At 42.2% G+C, this 27,481-nt stretch overlaps 1 protein-coding gene across 1 annotated transcript in view; it reads right to left on the bottom strand.

The window, feature by feature from the left end:
* Positions 1-27,481, bottom strand: part of LOC100523077 (polyprenol reductase) — a 46,173-nt gene that overhangs the window by 6,883 nt on the left and 11,809 nt on the right. The window contains 4 exon segments of the mRNA XM_013978737.2: positions 355-497; positions 8,668-8,694; positions 8,696-8,749; positions 8,751-8,973. Coding sequence (XP_013834191.2) covers positions 355-497; positions 8,668-8,694; positions 8,696-8,749; positions 8,751-8,973 — 447 coding nt within the window.

Here is a 27,481-nt window from a genome sequence, read left to right as displayed (position 1 = left end):
AAGATAAATGCTTCAAGGCAAACCTGAGGGATCCTAAACACTTTCCCCTGAAGTGTAAAAACGTCTGTGTAAGTTTATCAACAGTACTAAAAATATCAGAGGGAGGACAGCCAGTCCTGCACACAGCACAGTGCTTGCCGGGAGCCAGAGATGGGGGTGACTCTCGGCTCTGCCATGATTTCAGTGAGGACTTGGGCCTCCCCTTGGCCATCTGGCTGAGATCTGCTCCACCCTCCATTCCCAGACCCCTGAGGAGGAGCCTGGGAGCTGCTATGAAATACCAAGAAGAGTTCCCCGGGGGTGGAAAGGCCGGAACAGGATGCAACAACTGGAATTTGCCGAGGGAGTTGATACCTGGGAGTTGCACAGCCCTAAGACTTCTCAGCAAACTGTGAAGCTAGTTTGGAAAAGGCACTCCCAGGAACAGGGATTGAGTAAGGCTCCAAAGCAGGAAGCCGTTCCACAGCACTGGGCTGATGCAGAAGGAAGAAAAACACCTGTAGAGGGGAAGCCAGTAGGAACAACCACAGCAGATCCACTTGAAGCCATTATGCAGGAAGACTGTCTTTAGTTTCCCTGTTCCCTTTCCCCAAGTATAGTTTTGCTTTTTTTTGGCTTTTCTAGGTCTGCTCCCGAGGCATATGGAGGTTCCCAGGCTAGGGGTCTAATTGGAGCTGTAGCTGCTGGCCCATGCCAGAGCCACAGTGACTCAGGATCTGAGTTGCATCTGCAACCTACACCACAGCTCACAGCAATGCCGAATCCTTAACCCACTGAGCAAGGCCAGGGATTGAACCTGCAACCTCATGGGTCCTAGTTGGATTCATTAACCACTGAGCCATGATGGGAACTCCAAATTATTGTTTTTTTGTCTTAGTTTTGCTTTTTAATATAAGAACCTGAATCCTACAGATGTTTAGATTTTTAAAATTTCCTTTCAAATGATGGGACTGATTAACCTGTAGGAAAAAGACACTTCCTGAGGTTAAACTTAGATGGAAGGACAATTAGCTATCTTTCTTATCTCAAGGATTGAGCTCAAACTCAAAAGGGTCCCAGGGTCTAGTGGAGGAAGCCCAGACTGTGGAAACACAAGCCAGATCTGTGGAAGATTTCTTCTTCTTCTTCTTTTTTTTTTTTTTTTTTTTTTTTGGTCTTTTTGCCTTTTCTAGGGCCACACCCGCAGCATATGGAGGTTCGCAGGCTAGGGGTCTAATCAGAGCTGTAGCTGCCAGCCTATGCCAGAGCCACAGCAACACAGAATCCGAGCCGTGTCTGTGACCTACACCACAGGTCACGGCAATGCTGGATCCTTAACCCACTGAGCAAGGGCAGGGATCGCACCCTCGACCTCATTGTTCCTAGGCGGATTTGTTAACCACTGAGCCACGACGGGAACTCCCTTGTGGAAGATTTCTAAATCTCGAGTAACACTGCCATGATAGCCATACAACTGTTACACAAGATTTGCACAATCACAGGCTCTCAAGACTGCAAGAAACCTTAAAGGTCTTCTGATTCATTGTTTTCCTAAATTGTGTTGACCTAAATTCCTTTTATAATGACATGACAAACATGAAATCATAAAACTAGCTACCAATTCCTGATGGGCAGAGCACCTATTTTGCAATCAGCACAGTAATGAATAAATAAAATCACAAAGCTAATAAAAATTGATATTAGCAATTAATAGTGTTCATTTAACACAAAAGGTGACATTGGTTTGCTGCAAGAAATCATCTGATATAACACAAGGGCATAACATAGGTTCTTTTGAAGTCTCTCTTTGTACTTTCAACTCAAAATCATTCAGACTCTGCAGGGGCCTGGAGGTCATTGGACCTTGTCACATCTATGTTAAGCCCTCCTGCTTGTCCCATGAATCTGTGATGTGGCGAGATGGTCTGGATCACACGCAGACTCAGGGACTCCTTCTGGTGCATCTAGAATACTCTTGCCAGAACTCACAGATCCAGACCATGGCCACAACCCAGTCTGCCAAGCACTGATCTGGGCTGCTCACTCCACAGCAACCCACTCAATTCTCCCCACTGCTGGTACAAGTTCTACCCCAGGATCTGCCCTCTCTGAGATACCCTGTCACTCCTGATAAGCATCTTCTCCAGGCTACAGAGCTTAGTTTACTCCAAAGTTCATGCAAGAAGTGTCAGTTCTATCCATTTGTCTCCATCCCCAGGACCCTGGCCTTTGGTTGCCTCCCAGGGCCTTCCTTAAGACACACTTCCAGAACTGAGCCAACAGAGCAGAGCAGAATGTCAGCAGCACCTCGCTTGGCAGGCGCCTCGGAAAGAGTATGGGGGCAGGGGGTGAGACCTCTGAGGGGCAACTGTTTTTTTAGTATTAATGTCCATCTTTTATTTGTATTAAAGCGTAGTTGATGGTCTGTCATGGTCCGTCATGGTCTGTCCCAGGAGACTGGACATCATTCTCTGTGCTGTACACAAGACCTCATTGATTATCCATTCTCAAAAGAATAGTTTGCATCTACTAACCCCAACCTCCCAGTCCATCCCACACCCTCCCCCCGCCCCTCCCCCTTAGCAACCACAATGTGTTCTCCATGTCTGTGAGCCTGTTTCTGTTCTGTAGATGGTTTCATTTGCGCTGTATTTTAGGTTCCACACATTAGTAATAACATGTGGTATTTGTCTCTTTCTGACTTATTTCATTTACTGTAAGAATCTCTGAGGGGCAACTTTTGAGCCACTTTACCTACTTCATTCCAAAAAACACTGTATCAAGCACTTGGAACCTGCAAGGTGATATTCTTACAGCTGGGGACTCAGCAGGGAGTGAACTGTGACCAGGTACCTGCCCTGGTGAAGTGTGCCTTTCAGCAGACAGCAAATGCACCTTTAGACATTCAGCCCAATACTGGGTGACGGGACGGGGTGGTGGGGGGTGCTGTTCTGGGTAGATGGTCAGGGATGGCCTTGTGGAAGTGACTCTTGGCTAGAATGAGTAACGCTTGTGCATTTCTATGGAAAGACTTTTCTAGGCAGAGGAAAGGACAACCATAAAGGCCACCTGTGTGGAGAGGACTAGGCCATGTAAGAACACTGGGTTTTTCGTGTGATGGAGAGCTATCTGAACAGAGTGGCTTGAAGTAATCATTTATGTTTTAAAAATTCCTCCTGATTGATGGAAAAGTTCTGGATGTGGATGGTGTTGATGGCTGCAGAGCAATGTGAATACACTTAAAGCCACTGAACTGTATCTACTCAAAAAGGGTTAAAGTGGTAATCATGATGTATATTTTATTACAATCAAAAAATAGAGAGCATTGCTCATTCATTTCACTCTTTCTTTATGTGGAAAAAAAACCAAAAAACAAAAAACCCACCTCTCTGGTAACTAGGTAAAAGTCTAGTTGTGAGAAGACCAGTTAAGATTATCTCATCTTCCCAACAATCCTGTTGAGTTGATGTGGTTATCCTCATGTGGCAGATGAGAAAACTAAGCTCAGAAGGTCATGTGGTAAGTGGCAGTGCTTGGCTCCAGACCCTGCCCTGGTGACTCTGAAGCTAAAATCACACCACTGTGCTTCTATGCGTGCAAGAACCTGCTTGAACTTGCCTGAACCTGCTTTTCTGACCCTACAAACGTGCACCAATTCATACCAAACCTTAAGTCACCCAGATCACTCAGGTGTGCCTGATATAAGCTGCGCAGCCACACCTTGCGGGGCCCTACTGGTGCCATGGGGCACTGATTCACAGGCAGGTTGTTTCCCTTATTCCTCCATCTTGCACTTTCTTCTCTTGCTTTGCTTGCCTGATTGCCCTTGATAGGAAACTTGTTCTACTCTTTATTCGAGGGTCTCTCTCTCTTTTCATGGCCACACCTGTGACAAATGGAAGATCCCAGGCCAGGGACTGCAGGGACTCCTGCAATCATGGCAACACCAGATCCTCTAACCCACTGCCCCCAGCCTGAGATTGAACCGTCACCTCCACAGAGTCCCAAGCCGCTGCTGTTGGATTCTTAACCCGCTGCACCACAGGAGGAACTCCATTATATCTCATTAAAACAAAAAACTCAGCTCGGCTCTTGCCTCAAAAGCAGATCTAAAAATTCCTTCCTTTTCTCACATGCTCTCCCTCTCCTTCCTACCTTGGCACTTTGCTTAACGGAGGCAAGATGTTGGGTGCAGGGCTTCAGTGATCCTCAGGGTAAAACTGGGCTGGGCATTGAGCAAGCACTCCTCTGACTTAACATTTTGGTGTTTATTAAAAGCCAGGAACTGCTCTAGGCTCTGGGGATGTAGCAAACTCAACAGACAACAATTCCTGCCTTCATGGAGCTTAGACTCACAGTCGCACACACAACTAAATTTTATAGCATGTCAGTAGGTGGTAACTGCTACTGAGAAAACTTAAGCTGGTCAGAAAAGAAGGCAGTATTATACTTTTAAGCAGGGTGGATAGGGCATGCCTCACTGAGAAGATAATACCTGAGCAGATTTACAGGAAGTGAGGGCATAAACCACCCGGCTATTTTGGGGAAGAGCTTTCCAGGTAGAGGGAACAGGCAGTGCAAAGCCCCTGAGGTAGAAGAAAACCTGGACTGGAGCTACATGGGGGGCAAACTATAGAAGACAGTCAGTGAGGTGGGGGGACAAGACTGGAGAGGGCCTAGGGCTCTTCCTGTGAGCTGGAAGCCACTGGATGGTTCTGTGTCAAGAGATGTTATCTGACTTAATACGTATGTGCTGACTGCCAGAATTGATTCCAGGACCAGTTACGGGAATTATGGGGTTAACTAAAGAAGGGAACTAATGGTTACTAAGCTCTGACTGGGTGCCTGGCCCTGTGCTATGGGCTTTGATGTCATCACCACCTTTTTGCTATTATGGCAACACTCTAGCACACACCACTACCTCCTACCTGGACCACTGACAGCATCTTATCTAGTGTTCATGCAACAGTTAGTCATCCCTTCAAACATACATCATGTAACGCCATGCCCCCTCCCCATCCTAAAGCTGCTTCTCATACGCTCAGACTCAAATCTAATCTCCACTGTGCTCATAAGGGCGGCCTCCTGGAATTGAACCCATCTCCCATTCCGCCCATTACTGACCAACCTTTCCAAAGCTGTCACCACCACCCCTGTCTTGCTCATGATCAAGTAACCAGGTTGAATTACCTCTGGAGCAGTTACTACCATTTGAAATTATTGTGCTTGTTCTACAAGATTTGTTTACATATTTACTGTCTGTTTACAAAAACAAAGGCTCCAAGGAACAGAGAATAGCTCCTGGCACATAGAAGCACTCCATAAACACTGGTTAAATAAATAAATGAATGAAAGAGAAGGCATTTCATCCAAAGTCACTCTCAGAGAAATCAGCCAAGTTAACCACCAAACCACTTAAACCTAAAACATCTTTTTTTTCTTTGATTCATTCAAAGCACTGATTATCATGTCAGGCATTGGGCCAGAGATATGACAACAGACAAGACAAATGTAACTATATGGAAAGTTTATAGTCCAGAGCAGCAGTTGTTAATATTTTTCTCCCATGGCCTCCTTTGGCAATAATGTGAAGGCAACCGACCCCTTGCCAGGCATGAAAATGCCTCAGGATTGCAAAGGAAACCAACTATATAGAAATAGAAGTAACATAACTAAGAAACATTTGTGATATAGTAATATATGTGCTTCTTAATGTTTTAAATGACAAGATCTAGTTGAGAATAACAATACAGTATTCTTACTGGGAAGAAAATAATGTTTGGAGGTTTTTAAAATATTTTTAATGTGATATTGAAAAAACTTGTCACAAAATTGCAGGTACTGCTAATTCTGTGGTTTGTTGATCACATTCATCATTCAGGAGATGCTGAATTTCACCTAGAGGTTAGTGAAAAAAAGATGTACTTTTTTCCCAATCAATTTGCCCTGAATTCTATCCACAGTTTCCCGACTGCTGGTTAGGACCCCTGAACCCCAGTAGGGAAACTTTGGATGGTTCTGTCTCTAAAGCTCAACTCAACTGCAAAGTTTCCATAACATTTTGAAATACTTGAAACAGAAGTACCTCTATATATACACTATGCAAGTAAAGTGCATTGTAACTCATGTTCGGGGTTATAGATTTATTCAGATTTTCTGGGAAATCGAAACTCTAGGAACCAAAAAGAAAACAAGAAAAGCAACTATCACCTTAATTTAAAAAAAAAGAAACATACCAGACAGGGCTAATGAAACCACACTCCACAAACTAAAGGTTTAATTCTTGTCTCTTTAGAAAAAAAATCCCAAACAAAATCACCTAAACTTCTAGATGAAGAAATGTAATTGACAGCTGCCTATTTCTAAATATAAAAATTATAGGCTTATGCTCATTTTTAATAGTACTATTAAATTTTGAACAAGGAAAAAAATGTAAATGTAGCATATAGACATCTTTGCCTTTCACTATTGGCTTGGATTTTCTGTATTTTCTTTAGTATAAAAAGTTTCAGTTTAAATTGAGAAAAAAAGCCAAACAAAACACCATGCACAGATCCATTCTAGAATTCTGAAAGAGGAAAAAAGCGTCAATTATTTCATAATGTAGTAGAAATTACAAGGGGCCTGAAGAGTACCAATCTTGTAGTAATGAAGAGGGGAAGGTACAAAATCTGTCTCTTGGCTCTCATATAATGACTTGACAAACTGGAGTAGAAACAAGGAGTGCAGGGGAGCCAGAGAAATAGGGAAGTGCAGACAATGATCTGAAAATACTCTTGAATCTAGCATCATTCAGTACCATTTTATTTTTTTATTCATTTGTCTTTCCTAGGGCTGTTACGGCAGATACCCAGCAGCCCTGCGCTGCAGCGTATGCAGCGTATCAGCTCTGGCGACAGCCCCGTGGCTGTAGCGTACCAGCTCCGGCAGCTTTGCGGCTGCAGTGGATCAGCTCTTTTACCCAGCGAGAAACCAAGCGAGCACTCGGAGAGTTGGAGAACTCAGTTTTATTACCCCGGCGGGCTCAGAGGAGATCGCTCTCCAGAGTCTGAGCCCGGAAGAAGGGTTTCACAAGGCTTTTATGGGCTACGTCTTCCGGGTCCAAGCTTGACTAGTTGGACTGGAGTGACGTCAGGCAAGGTAGTAGATGCGAAAGCAGATGCATGGAGGAGGACTGGTTGGGGCAGTTGGCTAGACTTTGCTTAGTCATCATGGCTGGGGTCTCTCCTTTCTACATTTTATTGGGACATTTTCTCCTACAGGGCCGCACCCACTGCATATGGAGGTTCCCAGGCTAGGGGTCTAATCGGAGCTATAGCTGCTGGCCTATGCCAGAGCCACAGCAACTCGGGATCCGATCCACGTCTGCTACCTACATCACAGCTCATGGCAACGCCGGATCCTTAACCACTGAGCGAGGCCTGTGATGCAACCCACAACCTCATGGTTCCTAGTCAGATTCGTTAACCACCGAGCCACGAGAGGAACTCCTTAACACCATTTTAAAATGCAGAAAGTAAACTGTTAGATTTGCACTCAAATACTTTTTTTCTTCACTTAATAACATTAAAATAAATAACCTAGGAATGCCTCCTCTAAGAAGTAGAAAAGTACTTAGTACAATCAGAACCTGATTAAAAATAGTGGCAGGAAATTTCCGCTTAAAAAGAGCCTCTAAGAAACAGGTTTAATCCTTGCATTTGAATTGTCTACTTCTGCCCAAGCCCTCATTCCCTTCACCCTTCCTCAGAATGACCTGGGTTCCCTTCGCAGTGTTAACACTTGGTGAATCTTTCACCAACAAAGCGGGAAGTCACGTGCACTTAGACCCTTTCTTATCTGCGGATCTGGGCACTGCCTACCAGAGCACCAAGGTGTTTATACATCAGAAACCCTGTCATTTCTGCAGATTCTTTCCTAAATGCCAACCTGGGATATTATCTCAAAAAAAAAAAAAAAAAAAAAAAAAAAAGAAAGAAAGAAATCTGTGCCTACCATCTAGAAGTGTGTGACCTGGCTAGGTTCTGAATTTAAAATAAAAACAAACAAAAATATCTAACAAGTTGGACAGTTTCTTAAATAATTTTGCTTAAGCCCTAACGGTGTAACAGCTCGTTAAACTTAGTTTTGAAATTTATTGAAGTCAAATGCTGCTTAGGGACCAAGTATGCCTAAAATGTGCCACTTGGGCAGCTTTCTCTAGAGGTACATACCCTGGTGGGGGTGAAGCGTCAGCGGCGACAGGCGGTGACCAGCTTTCCCTCCCTTCATCCTGCCTGAGAGGGTCGCGGCGGCGGGGGCGGGGGCAGGGTTACAAATAGGAGACACAGAGGAGTGAAGGGCGGGCTCGGCTTCATTTCTAGTGACCTCCGGAGACTTTGAGTTAGATGAGGAGTCCCTGGAGGCCAGGAGAAGGGAAAGAGGAGCCTTTGGGGAGAAAGATTTCAACTTGTGACCAGGCCCAAATTTAGGAGCGCTGCCACTTTCCCCCGAAAGAACGACTACGTGCGGCCACCTATTCACATTCCTGCGCCCTCGGATGATTCTGCTGCCAGGGCCAGACGGCAGCCACGGCAGCGCGCGGGAGGCCAGCTAACAGCGTGGCTGGGAACATGCGGGCTTGCGGCCGGGTCCGCGCCAGCCATGCCCGCATCTGCTGCCCTCTGCCGGCTGCCCGAGCGCGGTGACCTCTTGGGGACAGTCAAGGCCCGGCAGGGGTCCACCGTGCCCTGTTTTCCCGCAGCGGATCAGGTCCTGGAAAAGCGCGCAGCACGAGCTGCAGCAGGAGGGTCGTCAGGAAAGCAGCGGCCAGCGTGAGCCTCAACGCACGCAGCGGCTTCAAGGGCGGGAGCGCGGCCGCTGCCCAGGGAGCCACGGCCGGCGCGCCCCGTGTCCGCGCTCCTCGAGCCCGCGCGGCCCACAGCCGAGACGCCTCAATTCGCGGGCAGGAAGACGGTGACGCAGCGCGGGATGGGGACGCACTTGGCCCCGCCCCTTGGGCGGAGGGCCAGCCATAATGCGGGGGTCCTTTGAACCCCGTGCCGCCGCTGATACTAACTTGATAGTGTCTGTCCCTAATGTGAGTTGAGCCGCTTAGATGGAACCCCAGAACGTGATTCAGCAATCGTGATTCAGTCAAAGTGGAACGAACAAGACCACGTGCCTGCAAGTTTTCACTGTAGTGTTATTTTCAGTGGAAAATGAAAACAGTCCAGAATATTACCCTTTAAGGTATTTAGCTAAATTATGGTACAGCAACACACTGGATACCATGCAGTCATGGTAATTCTGAAGACTAGAAACGCGGTGAACTGTTCACTGCAACTGAAACTAAGGGTTAAGTGAAAAAAAAGCCAACTGAACAGCTATGTTCATGTGAATGTGTGTATGGATGGATAAAGAAGGTAGCTCATACACAAAAATGAATATTAGATGACTGTGTATGGTATAAATACGTAGAGCGGAAAGTCATTAAGGCAGTTGCAAGTACAGAAATGAAAGTGGTAAAAATTGTATTTTAAAAACCAGTAACTACTAGAATTCCACTCCTTAAAGGTGAAGTTTTTAACTTCATGAACCATTTCTTCTGGTATTTCCCTCCATGCAGTGACAGTGCTATTTTTCTTGACTTAATCACTTTAAACAACATTGATTTTCAGTTAGGACAAATGAAAATTTAACTTAATATTTTTAAAATGCTTTAAAATGGGAGGTTAGGGTGGTTTCAACAGGCCTTTGCCAGGATGATCACACTGGCCTTCCATCTGGGATAATGAGATCTCTTTCTGTGACCCAGGGTCTTTCAAGGGTCACCTCTTCAGTGACTCTTCAATGTTCTTAGGTTAAGCCCGTAGAATTGTAGCTGGCCCTTCTAGGACAACCTTCTAGAAAAGCTACCTGAAGGGCCTTGCAGGGACCACGTTTCCTGAGTGGGAGGTTCTGTTGTAGTTTCCTGATCTGGGGAGAGATTGCAAAACTGTGTGTGTGTGTGTGTGTGTGTGTGTGGTGTGTGTGTGTGTTGGACACAGGAAAGATTGAGGATGGAAGGAGAAATTAACCTATATTTCTTGGTTTGGGTTTTTATTTTTATTTTTTATTTTTCATCTTTTTGCCATTTCTTGGGCCACTTCCGTGGCATATGGAGGTTCCCATGCTAGGGGTCGAATCGGAGCTGTAGCCACCGGCCTACGCCAGAGCCACAGCAACTTGGGATATGAGCTGCGTCTGCAACCTACACCACAGCTCACGGCAACACCGGATCCTTAACCCACTGAGCAAGGCCAGGGATTGAACCTGCAACCCCATGGTTCCTAGTCGGATTTGTTAACCACTGAGTCACGGCAGGAACTCCTGGTTTGGATTTTTATTAGTGTGCACAGCTCATACTCACACAAGCTCCCTGTAGAGGGCAGTGACTGAACAGGAAACCTAAGTTAGGCCCAACTCAGAGCATCTGTACATTTGTGTACAGATTTACTAGAGTGTGAGTTATTTCAAAAGTGGAAAACCAGGCTTAAGCCTGTGAGGGAGATCACTGCCAATAAGTGTAGTTGGTTTTTGTCTTTCTTCATTTAATTTCCAGCACTGTACAATCAACAAACCTTTGGCTTGGCCTGCATTAAATATCATTTTTCTAATTGTTCAGGCCCAAATCCTTGATTCCTTTCTTGCTCTCACAGCCTAAATACAATTTGTCCACAAATCCTGTTGATTCTGCCTTCAAACTATGAAACCAAAATTCAGTCACTTTTGGAGTCACTGCTTTCCTGAAGGCCCTAGCCAGCTCAATAAATAAGAAAAAGAAATAAAAGGTCTAAGGACTGCAAAGTAAGAAACAAACTGTAACTTTTTGAATATGAGATTCCAATAGAGTCCACAGATATTAGAACTAATAGTTTGATAAGATTGCCAGATATAAGAATCAGTTTCTAAATGTTGATCATTTTTATTTCCCAGCAATAAACAGAAAATAAATGTCTTAAAGATCCATTTTCAATGACTTAAACTATTATATGTCTGGAATAAACCTAATAAAAGTACATAAGTCTTCAAAGAAAATAAAATGTCACTGACATTAAAGGAGAGCTCTACTAAGCTCACAGATTGTAAGACTTAGTGTAGTTAAAGTGAATTCTCCCTAAGCTGATTTATAGAATAAAAATCCCAATCAAACCCCAGCATTTTGTGGATCTTAAGAAGCTGATTCTAAAATCTATATAGAAGTAGGAAGGGCTGAAGATGGTTAAAGCACTCTTGAAAATAAAAAGGCCACTTGCTTCATGAGCTATCAAGACAAACACAGGGATGTGGTAATTATGTCAGCATGATGTGGAAGCAGCAGACACAGAGACAGTGGAGTGTAACGGAGGGTCCAAAAACAGAACCTCCTCCCACTGCCCACACTCCCGTATCTCCACAGCCCTTGCTACCATGTGCCATGCCACATGCATTCATTTCTTCATTGAGGAAGCACATAGGAGCTGCTCAGTAAATATCTGTGGAATGACTGAATGAATGCATGAATGAATGAAGAAATTTACCAGCCTCCACCATACATAAGGTTTTATAATAATGAGCTATGGGAGGGGTCCACAGAGCCAAGATCACCTTTTTTTCTTTTTGTCTTTTTGCCAATTCTTGAGCCACTCCCATGGCATGTGGAGGTTCCCAGGCTAGGGGTCGAATCGGAGCTGTAGCCACCAGCCTGTGCCAGAGCCACAGCAACACTGCATCCGAGCCGCACCTGCGACCTACACCACAGCTCACAGCAATGCCGGATCCTTAACCCACTGAGCAAGGCCAGGAATCGAACCTGCAAGCTCATGGTTCCTAGTCAGATTCGTTAACCACTGAGCCACGATGGGAACTTCCATAGGCTTCTTCAAGAGCATGTCAGAGTGAAAAGCCCAGGGGGTTTGGAGGCAAACACACTTGGATTAGATTGATCGCTCCATTACTTAAAATCCTCTGTGTAACTTACGGTCACCTCTGAAATAGAAGCTGTCCCACAGGGCTTCTGTGTGGGTTGAGTGAGGTTACACGTGGAAAGCTCTGTGCACAGAACAGGCCCTCCATGAGTGTTAGCACCCCTTTAATTCTCCTCAGCTGTACAGTGGGCCCAGTAATTCTTCCTTGAGGAGATTGGTAAAATCCATCTAAATAAAAGCACCTCATGCACCACCTGTCACACAGATGTTCAAAAATGCTAATTTCATGTACATTTGAAAAAACACAATGAAGAAGAGAAAAAGGGCTAAATGGGGGAGTGGTCGTTTCCAGCTGGTGTGGTCAGTGGTCTTCTTGAAGGATGGTGAGGGTTCCTTGGAGAGGGAGAGCCAGGACAGAGAGAACCTTGTAGACTCAGGAAATGGTACCAGCAAGGTCCTGCTTGATGGTGGCGGTGCATCAAATTCCATGTGGAAAGCAGTCACACTTGTACACCTTTTGCAAGCAAATGGAGGGTTGGCATCAGCTGCAAGCATATCTGATTTGATGCCACTGCTTCTTTGTCTACACGATATGGCTTCCTCTGCTGAACAGAAGACCTAGGTGTACAGCATACTGTATCTGCTGTATTTAGGCAATAGAAAGTGAATTTTATGCAAAGGAGCAACATGATTAAACCTTTCGGCTCATTCTGGCAGCAGGATGGAGAAGGGGAGGCAAGGGTGGGTGAGATGAAAGGCAGGTAAGCAGGTAGAAGTTTTGTTGTGGCCTAAAGGAAAACCGTTGCAGTAGGGAGTGAGGAGTGAGTGCTTCTGAGACACATATGCTTTGCTGCTTTTCCTTCCCAGCCTGAATTCATGCTCGGTTGTTGCTTTTTTTCGTGCTTCTCATTCTACACATACCCCATTTCTCATTTGCAGTGGCCCTGAAAATCCCCAACACAGTGTGGACTCAACCACCCACTTCCTATCAGAGCCACTGAGCAGGCTGGGCTCATTGCAAGATTATGACCTAAACTCATGGGACAGCCCAGGCCACCTGACAGTCCTCTTATTTGCTTTTTGTCAAATTCCAAGCCCATCATCCTGCACTGGGTCTTCATAACCTTCTCCATCCAAACCACCATGCACTTTGCCCTGTCAGCCCCTCACTCTCAGAAGGTCTGAGATCTGAATACCTGTTTCATCGGGGGTGGGGGGACACTCTATGCACCTGTGGTTATATTGATGGCCACACCTGTCCTTACCTCTGTTCTGCCAATTAAATCTGAGCACAGGATTGAATCTGACCACCTCATCCCTGGTATGAGTCTTGGCACAGGTCTTGGGCCTGCTCCTCCCCAGCTGGGTCTCATCAGTGTTCTGCCTGAGTCTTGAAGGTCCACTTTGGCTTTATTTCCCCTTAACTGGAACTGGGGCCCATGGCTTCCCATTCATTCCATGGGCCTATCTGCTTTTCTGCCCTAGATAAATGCCTTCCTGCTCTAAAGTCCAGCTTTGCCTGGTGCCTTCCACTTCATCCCCCAGGTTAGGGGTTGGATTGTGTATTACAAAAATGTGTATGTTGACATCCAAACTCCCATGCCTCAGAATGTAACCATCTTTGGAGATCATACTTATTCAGTAGTTTTCAAGCACAAATGCTTTTTGTTACCATATGCCCTATTCCCCATCCGTTAAGAATATATCCTCCCTACCCTTCTAGGCTCAACCTGCTGACAGCACATCTCTTTTTTGTTTGCTTTTGTTTTTTATTTTTTATTAGTAGGCTTTATTTTAGAGCAGTTTTAGGTTTATAGAGAAATGAGCAGAAAGTATAGAGTACTCCCATATATTCATTGGTTATCCTTTTAATATTCATGGGATCTGTAGTGATGTCCACTTTAATTTTTGATATTAGTAATTCATGTTCTTGCTCTTCTTAGCCTGGCTAGATGCTTATCAGTTTTATCAATTTTTTTAAAGGAATCAGCTTTTGATTTCGTTAATTTTCTCCACTGATTTCCCATTTTCAATTTCATTGATTTCTGCTCTAATTCTTATTTTCCTCTGCTTACTTTGGGCTCAATTTGCTCTTCTTTTTCTAGTTTTCTAAAGTGGGAACTTAGCTTATTGATTTTAGGTTTTTCTTGTATGCTTTCAGTGCTATACATTTCCCTCTAACCACTGCTTTTGTTGCTTCCCACAAAATTTGACAAATTGTGTCTTCATTTAGTTCAAACTATTTTAAAATTTGCCTTGAGATTTATTCTTTGACCCATGTGTTGTTTAGAAGTGTGTTGTTTAATATCCATGTATTTTGAAATTTTCCTATCTTTCTATTATTGATTTCTAGCTTAATTCTGCTGTGATCTGAGCACAGACATGTGATTCCTGTTTTTAAAAATTTGTGAAGGAAGGAGTATTTATGGCCCAGAGTGTGATTTTAGTGACTGTTCCTTATGAGCTTGAGAAAAATTAGAAATGATAAATGAAAAGACAGATCGTGTTTCTGTTGCAGAGGATTCAATGTTAAGATGTTAATTCCTCCTATATTGATCTATTTATTCAACATAGCCACAACTGAAATCCCAGCAAGAATTTTTTGGAAATTGACATGATGAATCTAAAATGTATATGAAAAACAAAGAACCTAAATAACTCAAGATAAGATTGAAGGAGAAAAAAAAGAATTTAGGTGATCTTATTTCGAGAATTAATATAAAGCTATAGTAACTAAGACTGTAGTATTAGTACAGGGATACATAGATTTACGGAATAAAAATGATTCCATAAATAGACAAACATTTTATTTATTTATTTATTTTTGTCTTTTTTGCACCTGTGGCATATGGAGGTTCACAGGCTAGGGGTCTAATCAGAGTTGTAGCCACTGGTCTATGCCATAGCCACAGCAATGCGGGATCCGAGCTGCATCTGCAACCTACACCACAGCTCATGGCAACGCCAAATCCTTAACCCACTGAGCAAGGCTGGGGATCATACCTGCAACCTCAGGGTTCCTAGTTGGATTCGCTAGCCACTGAGCCATGGTGGGAACTCCGACCAATATATTTTAATTACTTGATTTATGATGAAGGCCCCCTTGTAATACAATGAAGAAAAAAGTTCTTTTCAATAAGTGGTGCTGGAGCAATTGACTTGTTCACATAAGAAAAAATGTATTCTTGAACCTTACCTAATACCATACACAAAATTTAGTTCAAACTTATTCTTAAAAAGTGGAGAAACACTTTCTCATACAAATAAAAATTGAGAGAATTTGTCACCAGTAGACCCACCTTACAAGAAATGTTAAAAGAAATTCTTTCAAGAGAAGGAAAACAAAACAAAACAAAACAAAAAAAAAAAAAAAGGAAAAACGGTACAAGTTAGAAACTTGGATCTATATAAAAAGAGCATCAAAAAAAGGATTAAGGAATTCTTGTTGTGGTCAATGGTAAGGAACCTGACTAATTTCCATGCAGATTCAGGTTTGATCCCTGGCCTCACTCAGTGGGTTAAGAATCCTGCGTTGCTGTAGCTGTGGTGTAGGCTGGTGGGTGCTGCTCTGATTTGACCCCTAGCCTAGGATCTTCCATATGCTGTGGGTTCAACCCTTAAAAGACAAAAAACAAAAAAACAAACGAAAAGGATTAAGTGAAGATAAAATAGAAACTTTTGATCTTGCAACATTTAGTTATTTTAAGAGTTTGTAGCTATTTTAGGATTTTATACAGGTGTGTAATCTGTGAATAAGGATAGTTTTACTTCTTCCTTTCTCATCTAGATGACTCTTTATTTATTTTTATTGCCTTAATGCCCTGGGTGAAACTTCCAGTACAATGCTGAATAGAAGTAGTGAGAAGAATATGATTGTCTTGTCAGAATTCTTGCCTTCTTCCTGATTTTAAAGGACAAAATATTGAATTTCATCATTATGATGTTATTAGTAGGTTTTACATAAATACCTTTTTTTAGGTTGAAAAATTTCCCTTTATTTCAAGTTTTGTTAGAATTTTTTAAATCATGAAAGGTGCTGGAAATTATATAATTTTAAGAATTTATTGAGATAGTCATATTTTTTCCATTTATGGTTAGGGATGAGGTCAAAAATCCATGGATAATTTATAGGTGACACATCCATGTCCAGGGTTCTTCTGTATCTGCAGATCCTCCATTTTGGAGGATTCAACCAACAGTAAGATTGTATAAATAAGTTCATTTGTGTCATATTTTAGATTCAACATATAAGTGAATAAAATATGATATTTGTCCTTCTCTGACTTCACTTAGTATGATGATCTCTAGGTCCATCCATGTTGCTGCAAATTGCCTATTGTTTTTATTGTTATTACCAATGCAATAATTATGTGCAAGTTATCTGTTCATTATTACATATAACCAGCAGAATTGATGTGCTATTATTTTATTTAGGTTAATAACAAAACCTGACATGAGTAATGGATAAAACATGAGGAAATGGGACAATTGAAAGAAAGAGTGAGAGTTAAACTTTTCTTCCTATATGACTTATATCAATTGAAAAAATCATTTCATTAATGTGCTTCCTATTCTAGTTAGTATATTCAATTCATATAGCACAGAAATTCATTTCCTAGGTTAATTTTACATTGTCCAGGTGGCATGCAAAAAAGTAATTTTTTTTTTGTCTTTTTGCCATTTCTTGGGCCGCTCCTGCGGCATGTGGAGGTTCCCAGGCTAGGGGTCTAATTGGAGCAGTAGCCGCTGGCCTATGCCACATCCACAGCAGTGCCAGATCTGAGCCGCATCTACAACCTACACCACAGCTCATGGCAATGCCAGATCCTTAACCCACTGAGAGAGGCCAGGGATCAAACCCACAACCTCATGGTTCCTAGTCGGATTCGTTTCTACTGTGCCACAATGGGAACTCCTGAGTTTTCTCTCTTAACAATGTACTTAATTACAATTACAAAGAAATTTTGACATAAAGGCACTACTGATTTTAGCTGTTTTTCCTACATAAGTGTTTTCCTGAACTTCTTTGCATGTTGCCAGACAGTGTAGAGAAAGGGACATTTTGTGAGGTATAGAATCTAATCAACAGAAATGAATCTGTTGATTAAACATATTTACTCAGAGCTGTATGCGAGCTAAACATATGGTGAGGAGCTGGACATTCAAAGAATGAGTAAGACCCTCTGGTTAGGAGCTAGGTTACAAAACTGGCTCAATGATTGGGATGCACATTATTGATTCCAAACTCTGACCCTTTTTTAGGGTCAGAGGATGTTATTTGTAGAAATAGTTCAGAAAGCACAGGTTTTCTACAGTCTTATGCAGTGATGTACAGTGACGTACTTGCCCAAGGAAAAAAGAGTACCTTAGGGTACCCCTGAAATCATGATCTTTTTAAATACTGTATTTGCAGTCATGTTTTGTTTTTGGTTAGTGAAGAAGCACTCTGTTTTATTTTTACTCCCTGAGATGGAAGTGTCTTCAGGATGGTGCAGTGTGGGATGGGGTATTTGGTACTTTCAGGACCACTGGGAGTCAGGTGTTTAGGTAACCAGCTGGATGAGCATGAACAAGCCACTCTGGGTCTCAGTTTGCCTGTTTCTGAAACAAGAGGTTTGGATTGCATCAGCAAGTCTCAAAGTTAAAGTAAATACGAACTATCTGGAGATTCTACTAAAATGCAGATTCCTGTTAAGTAGGTTGGGGCCTGAAATTCTTCATTTCTTTTTTTTTTATTTTTTATTTTCCCACTGTATAGCAAGGGGGTCAGGTTATCCTTACATGTATACATTACAATTACATTTTTTCCCCCACCCTTTCTTCTGTTGCAACATGAGTATCTAGACAAAGTTCTCAATGCTATTCAGCAGGATCTCCTTGTAAATCTATTCTAAGTTGTGTCTGATAAGCCCAAGCTCCCGATCCCTCCCGCTCCCTCCCCCTCCCATCAGGCAGCCACAAGTCTTTTCTCCAAGTCCATGATTTTCTTTTCTAAGGAGATGTTCATTTGTGCTGGATATTAGATTCCAGTTATAAGTGATATCATATGGTATTTGTCTTTGTCTTTCTGGCTCATTTCACTCAGTATGAGATTCTCTAGCTCCATCCATGTTGCTGCAAATGGCATTATGCCATTCTTTTTTATGGCTGAGTAGTATTCCATTGTGTATATATACCACCTCTTCCAAATCCAATCATTTGTTGATGGACATTTGGGTTGTTTCCATGTCTTGGCTATTGTGAATAGGGCTGCAATGAACATGCAGCTGCACGTGTCTCTTTTAAGTAGAGTTTTGTCTGGATAGATGCCCAAGAGTAGGATTGCGGAGTCATATGGAAGTTCTATGTATAGATTTCTAAGGTATCTCCAAACTGTTCTCCCTAGTGGCTGTACCAGTTTACATTCCCACCAACAGTGCAGGAGGGTTCCCTTTTCTCCACACCCCCTCCAGCACTTGTTATTTGTGGATTTATTAATGATGGCCATTCTGACTGGTGTGAGGTGATATCTCATGGTAGTTTTGATTTGCATTTCTCTTATAACCAGCGATGTTGAGCATTTTTTTCATGTGTTTGTTGGCCATCTGTATATCTTCTTTGGAGAAATGTCTATTCAGGTCTTTTGCCCATTTTTCCATTGATTGATTGGCTTTTTTGCTGTTGGGTTGTATAAGTTGTTTATATATTCTAGAGATTAAGCCCTTGTCGGTTGCATCATTTGAAACTATTTCCTCCCATTCTGTAAGTTGTCTTTTTGTTTTCTTTTGGGTTTCCTTTGCTGTGCAAAAGCTTTTCAGTTTGATGAGGTCCCATGGGTTTATTTTTGCTCTAATTTCTATTGCTTTGGGAGACTGACCTGAGAAAATATTCATGATGTTGATGTCAGAGAGTGTTTTAGTGTTTTCTTCTAGGAGTTTGATGGTGTCCTGTCATATATTTAAGTCTTTCAGCCATTTTGAGTTTATTTTTGTGCATGGTGTGAGGGTGTGTTCTAGTTTCATTGCTTTACATGCAGCTGTCCAGGTTTCCCAGCAATGCTTACTGAATAGACTTTCTTTTTCCCATTTTATGTTCTTGCCTCCCTTGTCAAAGATTAATTGACCATAGGTGTCAGGGTTTATTTCCGGATTCTCTATTCTGTGCCATTGGTCTGTCTGTCTGTTTTGGTACCAGTACCACACTGTTTTGATGACTGTGGCTTTGTAGTATTTCTTGAAGTCTGGGAGAGTTATATCTCCTGCTTGGTTTTTGTTTCTCAGGATTGTTTTGGCAATTCTGGGTCTTTTGTTGTTCCATATAAATTTTTGGATTGTTTGTTCTAGTTCTGTGAAAAATGTCATGGGTAATTTGATAGGGATTGCATTGAATCTGTAGATTGCTTTGGGTAGTATGGCCATTTTTACAATATTGATTTTCCCAATCCAGGAACATGGAATATCTTTCCATTTCTTTACATCTTCTTTGATTTCTTTGATTAAAGTTTTATAGTTCTCGGCATATAGGTCCTTTACCTCCTTGGTCAGGTGTATTCCGAGGTATTTGATTTTGTGAGGTGCCATTTTAAAAGGTATTATATTTTTGTATTCCTTTTCTAATATTTCATTGCTGGTATACAGAAATGCAACTGACTTCTGAATGTTAATCTTATATCCTGCTACTTTGCTGAATTTATTAATCAGTTCAAGTAGATTTGAGGTTGAGTCCTTAGGGTTTTCTATGTATAGTATCATGTCATCTGCATACAGTGACAGTTTTATCTCTTCTCTTCCTATATGGATGCCTTTTATTTCTTTTGTTTGTCTGATTGCTGTGGCTAGGACTTCCAGTACTATGTTGAAGAGCAGTGGTGAGAGTGGGCATCCCTGTCTTGTTCCAGATTGGAGTGAGAAGGCTTTCAGTTTTTCCCCATTGAGGATTATATTTGCTGTGGGTTTATGATAAATGGCTTTGATTATATTCAGGAATGTTCCCTCTATACCCACTTTGGCCAGGGTCTTGATTATGAATGGATGTTGGACTTTGTCAAATGCTTTTTCTGTGTCTATTGAGATGATCATATGATTTTTGACTTTTTTTTTGTTAATGTGGTGTATGATGCTGATTGATTTGCGTATGTTGAACCATCCTTGTGAACCTGGGATGAACCCAACCTGGTCATGGTGTATATTTTTTTTGATATGTTGTTGGATTCGGTTAGCTAAGATTTTGTTGAGAATTTTTGCATCTATATTCATCAATGATATTGGCCTATAGTTTTCTTTTTTGGTGGTATCTCTGTCTGGTTTTGGAATTACGGTGACGGTGACATCATAGAATGTCTTTGGGAGTATTCCTTCTTCTTCAACCTTTTGAAAGAGTTTAAGGAGGATGGGCACCAATTCCTCTTTATATGTTTGATAAAATTCACCTGTGAAGCCATCTGGTCCTGGACTTTTATTTGTAGAGAGTGATTTTATGACCTCTTCAATTTCATTTCTAGTGATCGGCCTGTTCAGTTGGTCTGTTTCTACTTGATTCAATTTTGGCAGGCTGTAAGATTCTAGAAAATTGTCCATTTCTTCCAGATTGTCAAACTTGTTGCCATATAGTTGTTCATAGTATTCTCTTAAGGTTTTTTGTATTTGTGCTGTATCCGTTGTGATTTCTCCTTTTTCATTTATAATTTTGGTTATTTGGGTTCTTTCTCTCCTCTTTTTAGTGAGTCTGGCCAGGGGTTTGTCAATTTTGTTCACCTTTTCAAAGAGCCAGCTCTTGGTTTTATTAATTTTCTCTGTTGTTTTTTGAGTCTCTATTTTATTGATTTCTTCTTTGATCTTTATAATTTCCTTCCTTCTGCTGACTTTAGGACTTTTTTGTTCTTCTTTTTCTAATTCATTTAGGTGGAGGGTTAAGTTGTCAATTTGGGATCTTTCTTCTTTTTTGAGAAAGGCCTGTATTGCTATAAATTTCCCTCTGAGCACTGCTTTCGCAGCATCCCATAGATTTTGAGAGGTTGTGTCTTCATTATCATTTGTTTCAAGGTAGTTTTTAATTTCCTTCTTGATTTCCTCATTGACCCAATGGTTTTTTAGTAGCATGTTGTTTAGTCTCCATGTAGTAGGTTTTTTCTCTTTCCTTTTCCCATGGTTGATTTCTAATTTCATGGCATTGTGGTCAGAGAAGATACTTGAGATAATTTCTATGCTCCTAAATTTATTGAGATTAGCTTTGTGTCCCAATATGTGGTTGATTCTTGAGAATGTTCCATGAGCATTTGAGAAGAATGTGTATTCTGCTTTTTTTTGGATGTAGTGTCCTGAAGATATCAATTAAGTCTAACTTTTCTATTGTTTCCTTTAGGATCTCTGTTGCTTTATTGGTTTTCTGTCTAGAGGATCTGTCCATTGATGTGAGGGGGGTATTTAGGTCTCCTACTATGATTGTATTCTCATCAACATCTCCCTTTATGTCTGTTAATATTTGTTGTATGTATCTGGGTGCTCCTATATTTGGGGCATATATGTTGATGATAGTAACATTCTCTCCTTGGATGGATCCCTTAATCATTAAGTAGTGTCCTTCTTTGTCTTTCTTTATGTCTTTTGTTTTAAAGTCTATTTTGTCTGATATGAGCGTTGCGACTCCTGCTTTTCTGTCATGTCTATTGGCATGAAATATTTTTCCCCACCCTTTCACTTTCAATCTATATGTATCTTTTGTCCTAAGGTGAGTTTCTTGTAGGCAGCGTATTGAAGGTTTTTGCCTTTTTATCCACTCAGCCACTCTGTGTCTTTTGATTGGGGCGTTCAGTCCATTGACATTTAGGGTGATAATTGATAGATGATTATTTATTACCATTTGAACCTCGTGTTCCAGTTGATTCTATGGTTCTCCATTCTTCCTTTCTTCTTCTTCTTCTTTTTTTTTTTTTTGGTTGGATGGTCTCCTGTTATTATCTGCTTGAGTGTATTTTTTTTTCATTTTTTGCAAATGCAATATTTGGTTTTGGCTTGTGGTTGCCCTGTTTTTTAAGTATGCTAACCCCTTCCCATAATTGTGTGTTTTAGCCTGATGGTCCTGTAAGTTCAAACACTTCATTACTATATTAAAATTAAGAAGAGAGACATACAAATAAACAAAAAGGGTTATTTACTTCCTAACATCCCTTGCCCACATTTTATGGTTTTGATGACTCTTTTTTATTTTTTTCTTTTTAATTTTATTTTGCTTGAAGCATGTTCATGATTAAATCTGTATGCTGGCTTATTTGAGTGACTGCTCTCTGATTGCGGTTTCCTCAGTCCTAGTTCTTCCTCTTCTTCTTTTTTTCTTTTCTTTTTTCTTCCCTTTCCTTCCTTTCTTTTTGGTTTAGAGAAGCCCTTTCAATATTTATTTTAACCTGGGTTTTGCGTTGCTGTATTCTTTAAGTTTTTGTTTGTTGGAAAAAATTTTTATTTCCCCTTCTATTTTAAATGATATTCTTGCTGGATAGAGTATTCTAGGTTGCATATTTTTTTTCCTTTTAGCACTTTAAATATCTCTTGCCATTCCCTCCTGGCCTGTAGTGTTTCTGTAGAGAAATCAGCTGATATTCTTATGGGGGTTCCCTTGTAGGTAACATTCTGTTTTTCTCTTGCTGCCTTTAGGATCCTCTCTTTATCACTAACTTTTGCCATTTTTATTATGATGTGTCTTGGTGTGGGTCTGTTTGGGCTCAATTTGTTTGGGGCCCTCTGTGCTTCTTGTATCTTGAACCCAGTATCCTTTAGATTTGGGAAGTTTCCATCGATAATTTCTTCAAATATATTTTCCATCCCCTTATCTTTTTCTACTCCTTCTGGTATTCCTATTATGTGTAGATTGGCCCGCTTTATATTGTCCCATAGGTCTCTTATATTGCTTTCCAGTTTTTTGATTCGATTTTCTGTCTGTTGACCGGATTGAGTGATTTCCATTATTCTATCTTCCATATCACTGATTCGTTCTTCTGCATTATTCATTCTGGTTTTTACTGCCCTTAGTTCAGTTTGCATCTCTGCAAATGAATGTTCTAGTTTTTCTTGGATCCTCCTTATATTTTCTAGTTCCTTTCTGAGGGTATCTGCGTTACTGTTCATATCTTCTCTTAATTCCTTCAGTATTTTCACTATTTCTCTTTTGAACTCCAGGTCTGTCAGACTGTAGAGATCTGTTTCATTGTTGACTGTTTTAGGTGACTTCTTCTGTTGGTTTGACTGGGGGTGGTTTCTCAGCTTCTTCATCTTGCTTGTTGTTTTCTTTCTCCTGAGGGAGTTGTACTCTCCGTTATCGGGCAGTGTTTGCCTTGTCACTGCCATGGAATATTTCCTGAGGGCTGGCGTTGTTGGTCAATCTTTTTTGAGGCAGTGTGGCTTTTCTGGAATGTTGATGGGGCTAACAGTGTTTCTTTGAAGCAAAGGAGGGCTTCCTGAGGGCAGACAGGACTGGGAGGTCCACACAACGATGGTAGCAGATTTCACTTGGTCATGCAGAGCTTGCTCTGGTGTTTTTAGGCTGTGGGGTTCTTGCAGGGGGTTGGTGGTGTTGGGCAGCTGTTCCTCAGGAGTGCAGCACCCCCTGGGGGCTGGAGCAGCTATCTGGGTCACTGAGAACCTAAGAGGCTCTTCCCTAGGGCAGCCCAACTCAGAAGGATGGCCTGAGAATGTAGGTGGATCTTTTCACAGTCTGGCCAAGCTTGTTGCAGGTTTGCTGGGCTGCAGGGGCTCTTCTAGGGGGCTGGTGGTGCTGAGCAGCTATTCTGCGGGAGTGGGGCACCCCCTAGGGGCTTGGGTGGGTAGCAGGGCCGCTGGAAACCCAAGAGGCTCCTCCCCAGGGCAGCCCGACTCAGAAAGACCGTCTGAGATCTTTTCCCGACTCGGCCAGACTTGTTGCAGCTTTTCTGGGCTGTAGGGGGTCCTGCCTGGAGCTGGCAGTTCTATGCAGCTGGTCCACTAGGGCATCCCCTGGGGGCTTGGGCGGGTAGCAGGGCCATTGGAATCCGAAGAGGCTCCTCCCTGGGGCAGCCCGACTCAGAAAAACTGTCCGAGAATTAGGCAGATCTATTCACTGTCTGGCTAGGCTTGTTCTAGCTTTTCTGGGCTGCAGGCCTTTTCTCGGGGGCTGGTGGTGTTTGGTGCTACTCTGCGGAAGTGTAGCCCCTCCAAAGGGCAAGCAGGCCTGTGCAGGGACAGCCCCTGCGGTGGTAGGCTTCAGGCAATTGTTGAGGCCAGCCCTCCTGGATGGCAGGCAGCCCCAGGTTCGCTGAGAGCATAGGGGTGGTGGCGGTGGGGGGAGGGGATGCACTGGGAAGCACAGCTTTCAGCTAGCTAGCGGGCCTGTAAGCTTGCTGTGGCATGGGGGGTATTCTATGGGGACCCACCCCTTCTTCTCTCCCCTCCCCAACACGGGCGCAGGCTAGGCTCTTCTCCCAGGTTCCCTCTGATGCGGCTTTCCACTTCCCCGCCCCTAGAGTATTGTTCCCTTCCTCTGCGACCGCTTTGTTTTCTAGTCTCCCAGGCAGTCTCTGCCCGGTCAAATGGTTTCTAGACCTCCCAAGCAGTTTCCGCTCCGTCCCCCCCACCCCAGCCCGGGGACTAACCTCTGGAGCCGAGGTCTCGGTGCCCAGCCCCCACCCAGGCGTCCCCCGGCCCTTTCCTGGGGACTAACCTCTGGAGCCAAGGATTCGGTGCCCAGCCCCCACCCAGGCATCTCAATTTTTGGTGACTGTAGTTCAGATGGTCCATTCGGTTCTTGATCGGCTTTTCCGTACTCCAACTTACTGCTATACTCTTCTCTGCATCTGGAGATTGCTCCAGTTCGTTTGATCTTTCCCCCGTGTAGGTGACTTTCCAGGGTGCAGGATCCCTTTCTCCTCTGCAGTTCCCTTTCGGGAGCGCCCGTCCCACTCGGATTCACCTTCTCTCACTCTCCTCTTTTCTCCCGTTCTGCCCAGTAATGTCACGAACTTCTTGCCATTATTGGAGTTTAGGTTCTTCTGCCAGCGATTGGTTGCTGTTCTGTGCGAGTCATTTATTCTGTAGATGTGCTTTTTTTGTTGTGTTTGTGGGAGAGAGCGAGCGTGTCCCCCTACTCCTCCGCCATCTTGTCCTCTCAGTCTGAAATTCTTCATTTCTAACAAGCTCTGGTGCTACTGGTCCATGACCCACATGCTGAAAGGTGAGGATGAGGGAGGAATTTCCAGAGCAAAGGCAATGTGAGCTCTGTATACCATTTTCAGTGTCTAGAAGCCACATTAGAGAGGTAAAAATTAATAGGTGAAATTGTAATAACCATATTTAATCTCATACAATCAAAAATGTTTTAGTTCCTCAATATAAAAATTATGAGTGAGATACTTACACTTATGGCACATCTCAGTTTTGGACCAGCCACATTTCAAGTGCTCAGTAGCTATACGTATGCTTCTGCTTAGGAACACATAGAACTAAACCATCTCTGCTGCCGGTTTCAGTACTGACATTCTTATCTTCCTATATTTCAAATCGATTCCTGCCTCCAGGTGATGATAATGTTCTTTGTTTCATCCCAGAACACCCCACCCACTCCCACCTTGGGTGAGGGCTCTACAAAATGCCATTTAGTGTGTTTATTTATTTACTCATGTAGTCTCTTAAGCATTCATACCATAATTTATGTTTATAGGATATACTAATGATTAGTATATTATATTCACTGTAACTTTGTCCAATAACTAAAGTACAATGAAATTATCACTAATAATACCAAAGTAAGTTATAGAAGGAATACTTTTTTTTTTGTCTTTTTGTCCTTTTAGGGCCGCACTGTGGCACATGGAGGTTCCCAGGCTAGGGGTCTAATTGGAGCTGTAGCCACCAGCCTACGCCAGAGCCACAGCAACACAGGATCAGAGCCGTGTCTGTGACCTACACCACAGCTCATGGCAACGTCGGATCCTTAACCCACTGAGCGAGGCCAGGGATCAAACCCAAAACCTCATGGTTCCTAGTCGGATTCGTTAACCACTGAGCCACGACGGGAACTCCCTAAAAGGAATAGTTAAAGTCATTGTTATCCATTCTTGGGGGGGAGAAGTAATAGACTGATCTCTATATAATATCTTTAGACATAGGACAGTGAGAAGCTATTTAACCAACACTGAAACAGGAAAATTGCTGACTGGTATATATTTGTTACATGGATGTTTTATGAAGAGGAGGAAGATGTGCCTCCTCCTTCAGTTTTATGTAATACAGGGTGACTGGTACTCGGTACAATGATTTAGATGGTGAATTTTCTGGAAGGGAAATGATAAATGTAATAATAACCCGTATCTCAACTCTGTAATTTTGACTGTACTCCATGCATACTATATACTTGAGAGATTACATTTTCTAGAAGAATAATTTTAATACTCAGACTTAGTTTTAAGAAGGTATGTCCAATGTCCAAATTTTTAAAAGCATGGTATTATTTCTTTGGTCTGCTTGTGGTTCTACTGCTAATTAAAATGTCAGGTGTGAAGAACAAGTAGTTTAAAAATGTGTTAACTCTTCCTCACAGTTAACCAGTGAAATAGATACATTTATTATCCCATATTTCAAGTGAAGAAATGGATGCCCTAGAGATTAAATAGTTTATCATGGGCGCAGGTCTGGTAAGAAGAGGCAGAGTGAGAACTCGCATTCAGTCTGTGGACCCTCAGGATCATTGTCTAAACTGCTATACTGTATTGAGAAGGTGCTCTTCCTCTTTCTTCAGCTGAGCTTAATGATCAGTCTACAAAACAATCAACAACAACTGCAGTCTACAATATCCAAGTCTATCTTATCCATGATGGGCAGGAGGTTGTCTTTTATAACCATAACCTGTTAATGTGTTTCAAACAAGGTCAGAGAGCCAGAAACTCAGGTATCTTTGATCTTAGTTCTCATCTGACTAGTGACTCTCTATAGAGTCACCTAAACTATTTTCTGTGTAAGACAGAGTGAATGGGGACTCCCACGGATGTATAGGTTGATTCATGACATGATTTCATGACAACTCACATCATAAATATAAATTCCTCCTACATAACCATAGTAAAAATATACCCATTATAGTTTTTCACACATCAGTTTCCCAACAGTTTTTATGTACTCGCTTTTTGATGGACATAATACAAAATGGTGTGTGTGTATATGTCTTTGTTACAGAATTGAGTTCAAATCCTTCCTTTGCCACCCTCTGGCTCTGTTTTATCTTAGACAGCTTAGTGAAGCTCTCAGAACATCAGTAAACTCAACAGAAAATCAGGATTGATTTTTTTCTGAAGATATCTCATGGGAATTAAATGATATGGTATATGCAAAGACTCTAGCACATAGTTAATACCCAACAAAGTTAATTTTGTTGGTTCGGAGGTGGAAAAAATACATTGTTTTGAAAATGTCAACATTTCTTGAAAGGAATTATTTTCATTTTTTTTCTTTTCTTTCTTCTTCCTCTTCCATGTGTGTCATTTGACAAAGAGAAGAAGATTACATCAGTGAACCTGAACCTCAGATCTGCAGAAACCCATAGACATAAGATTCATCAGCTCTGTGGGTTACTCTTATTAC

Source organism: Sus scrofa, chromosome 8, assembly GCF_000003025.6.
Source record: "Sus scrofa isolate TJ Tabasco breed Duroc chromosome 8, Sscrofa11.1, whole genome shotgun sequence".
In the NCBI taxonomy this organism is placed as follows: Eukaryota; Metazoa; Chordata; class Mammalia; order Artiodactyla; family Suidae; genus Sus; species Sus scrofa.
The sequence above is the reverse complement of the archived record's forward strand: the minus strand, read 5'-3'. Positions and strand labels throughout refer to the sequence as shown.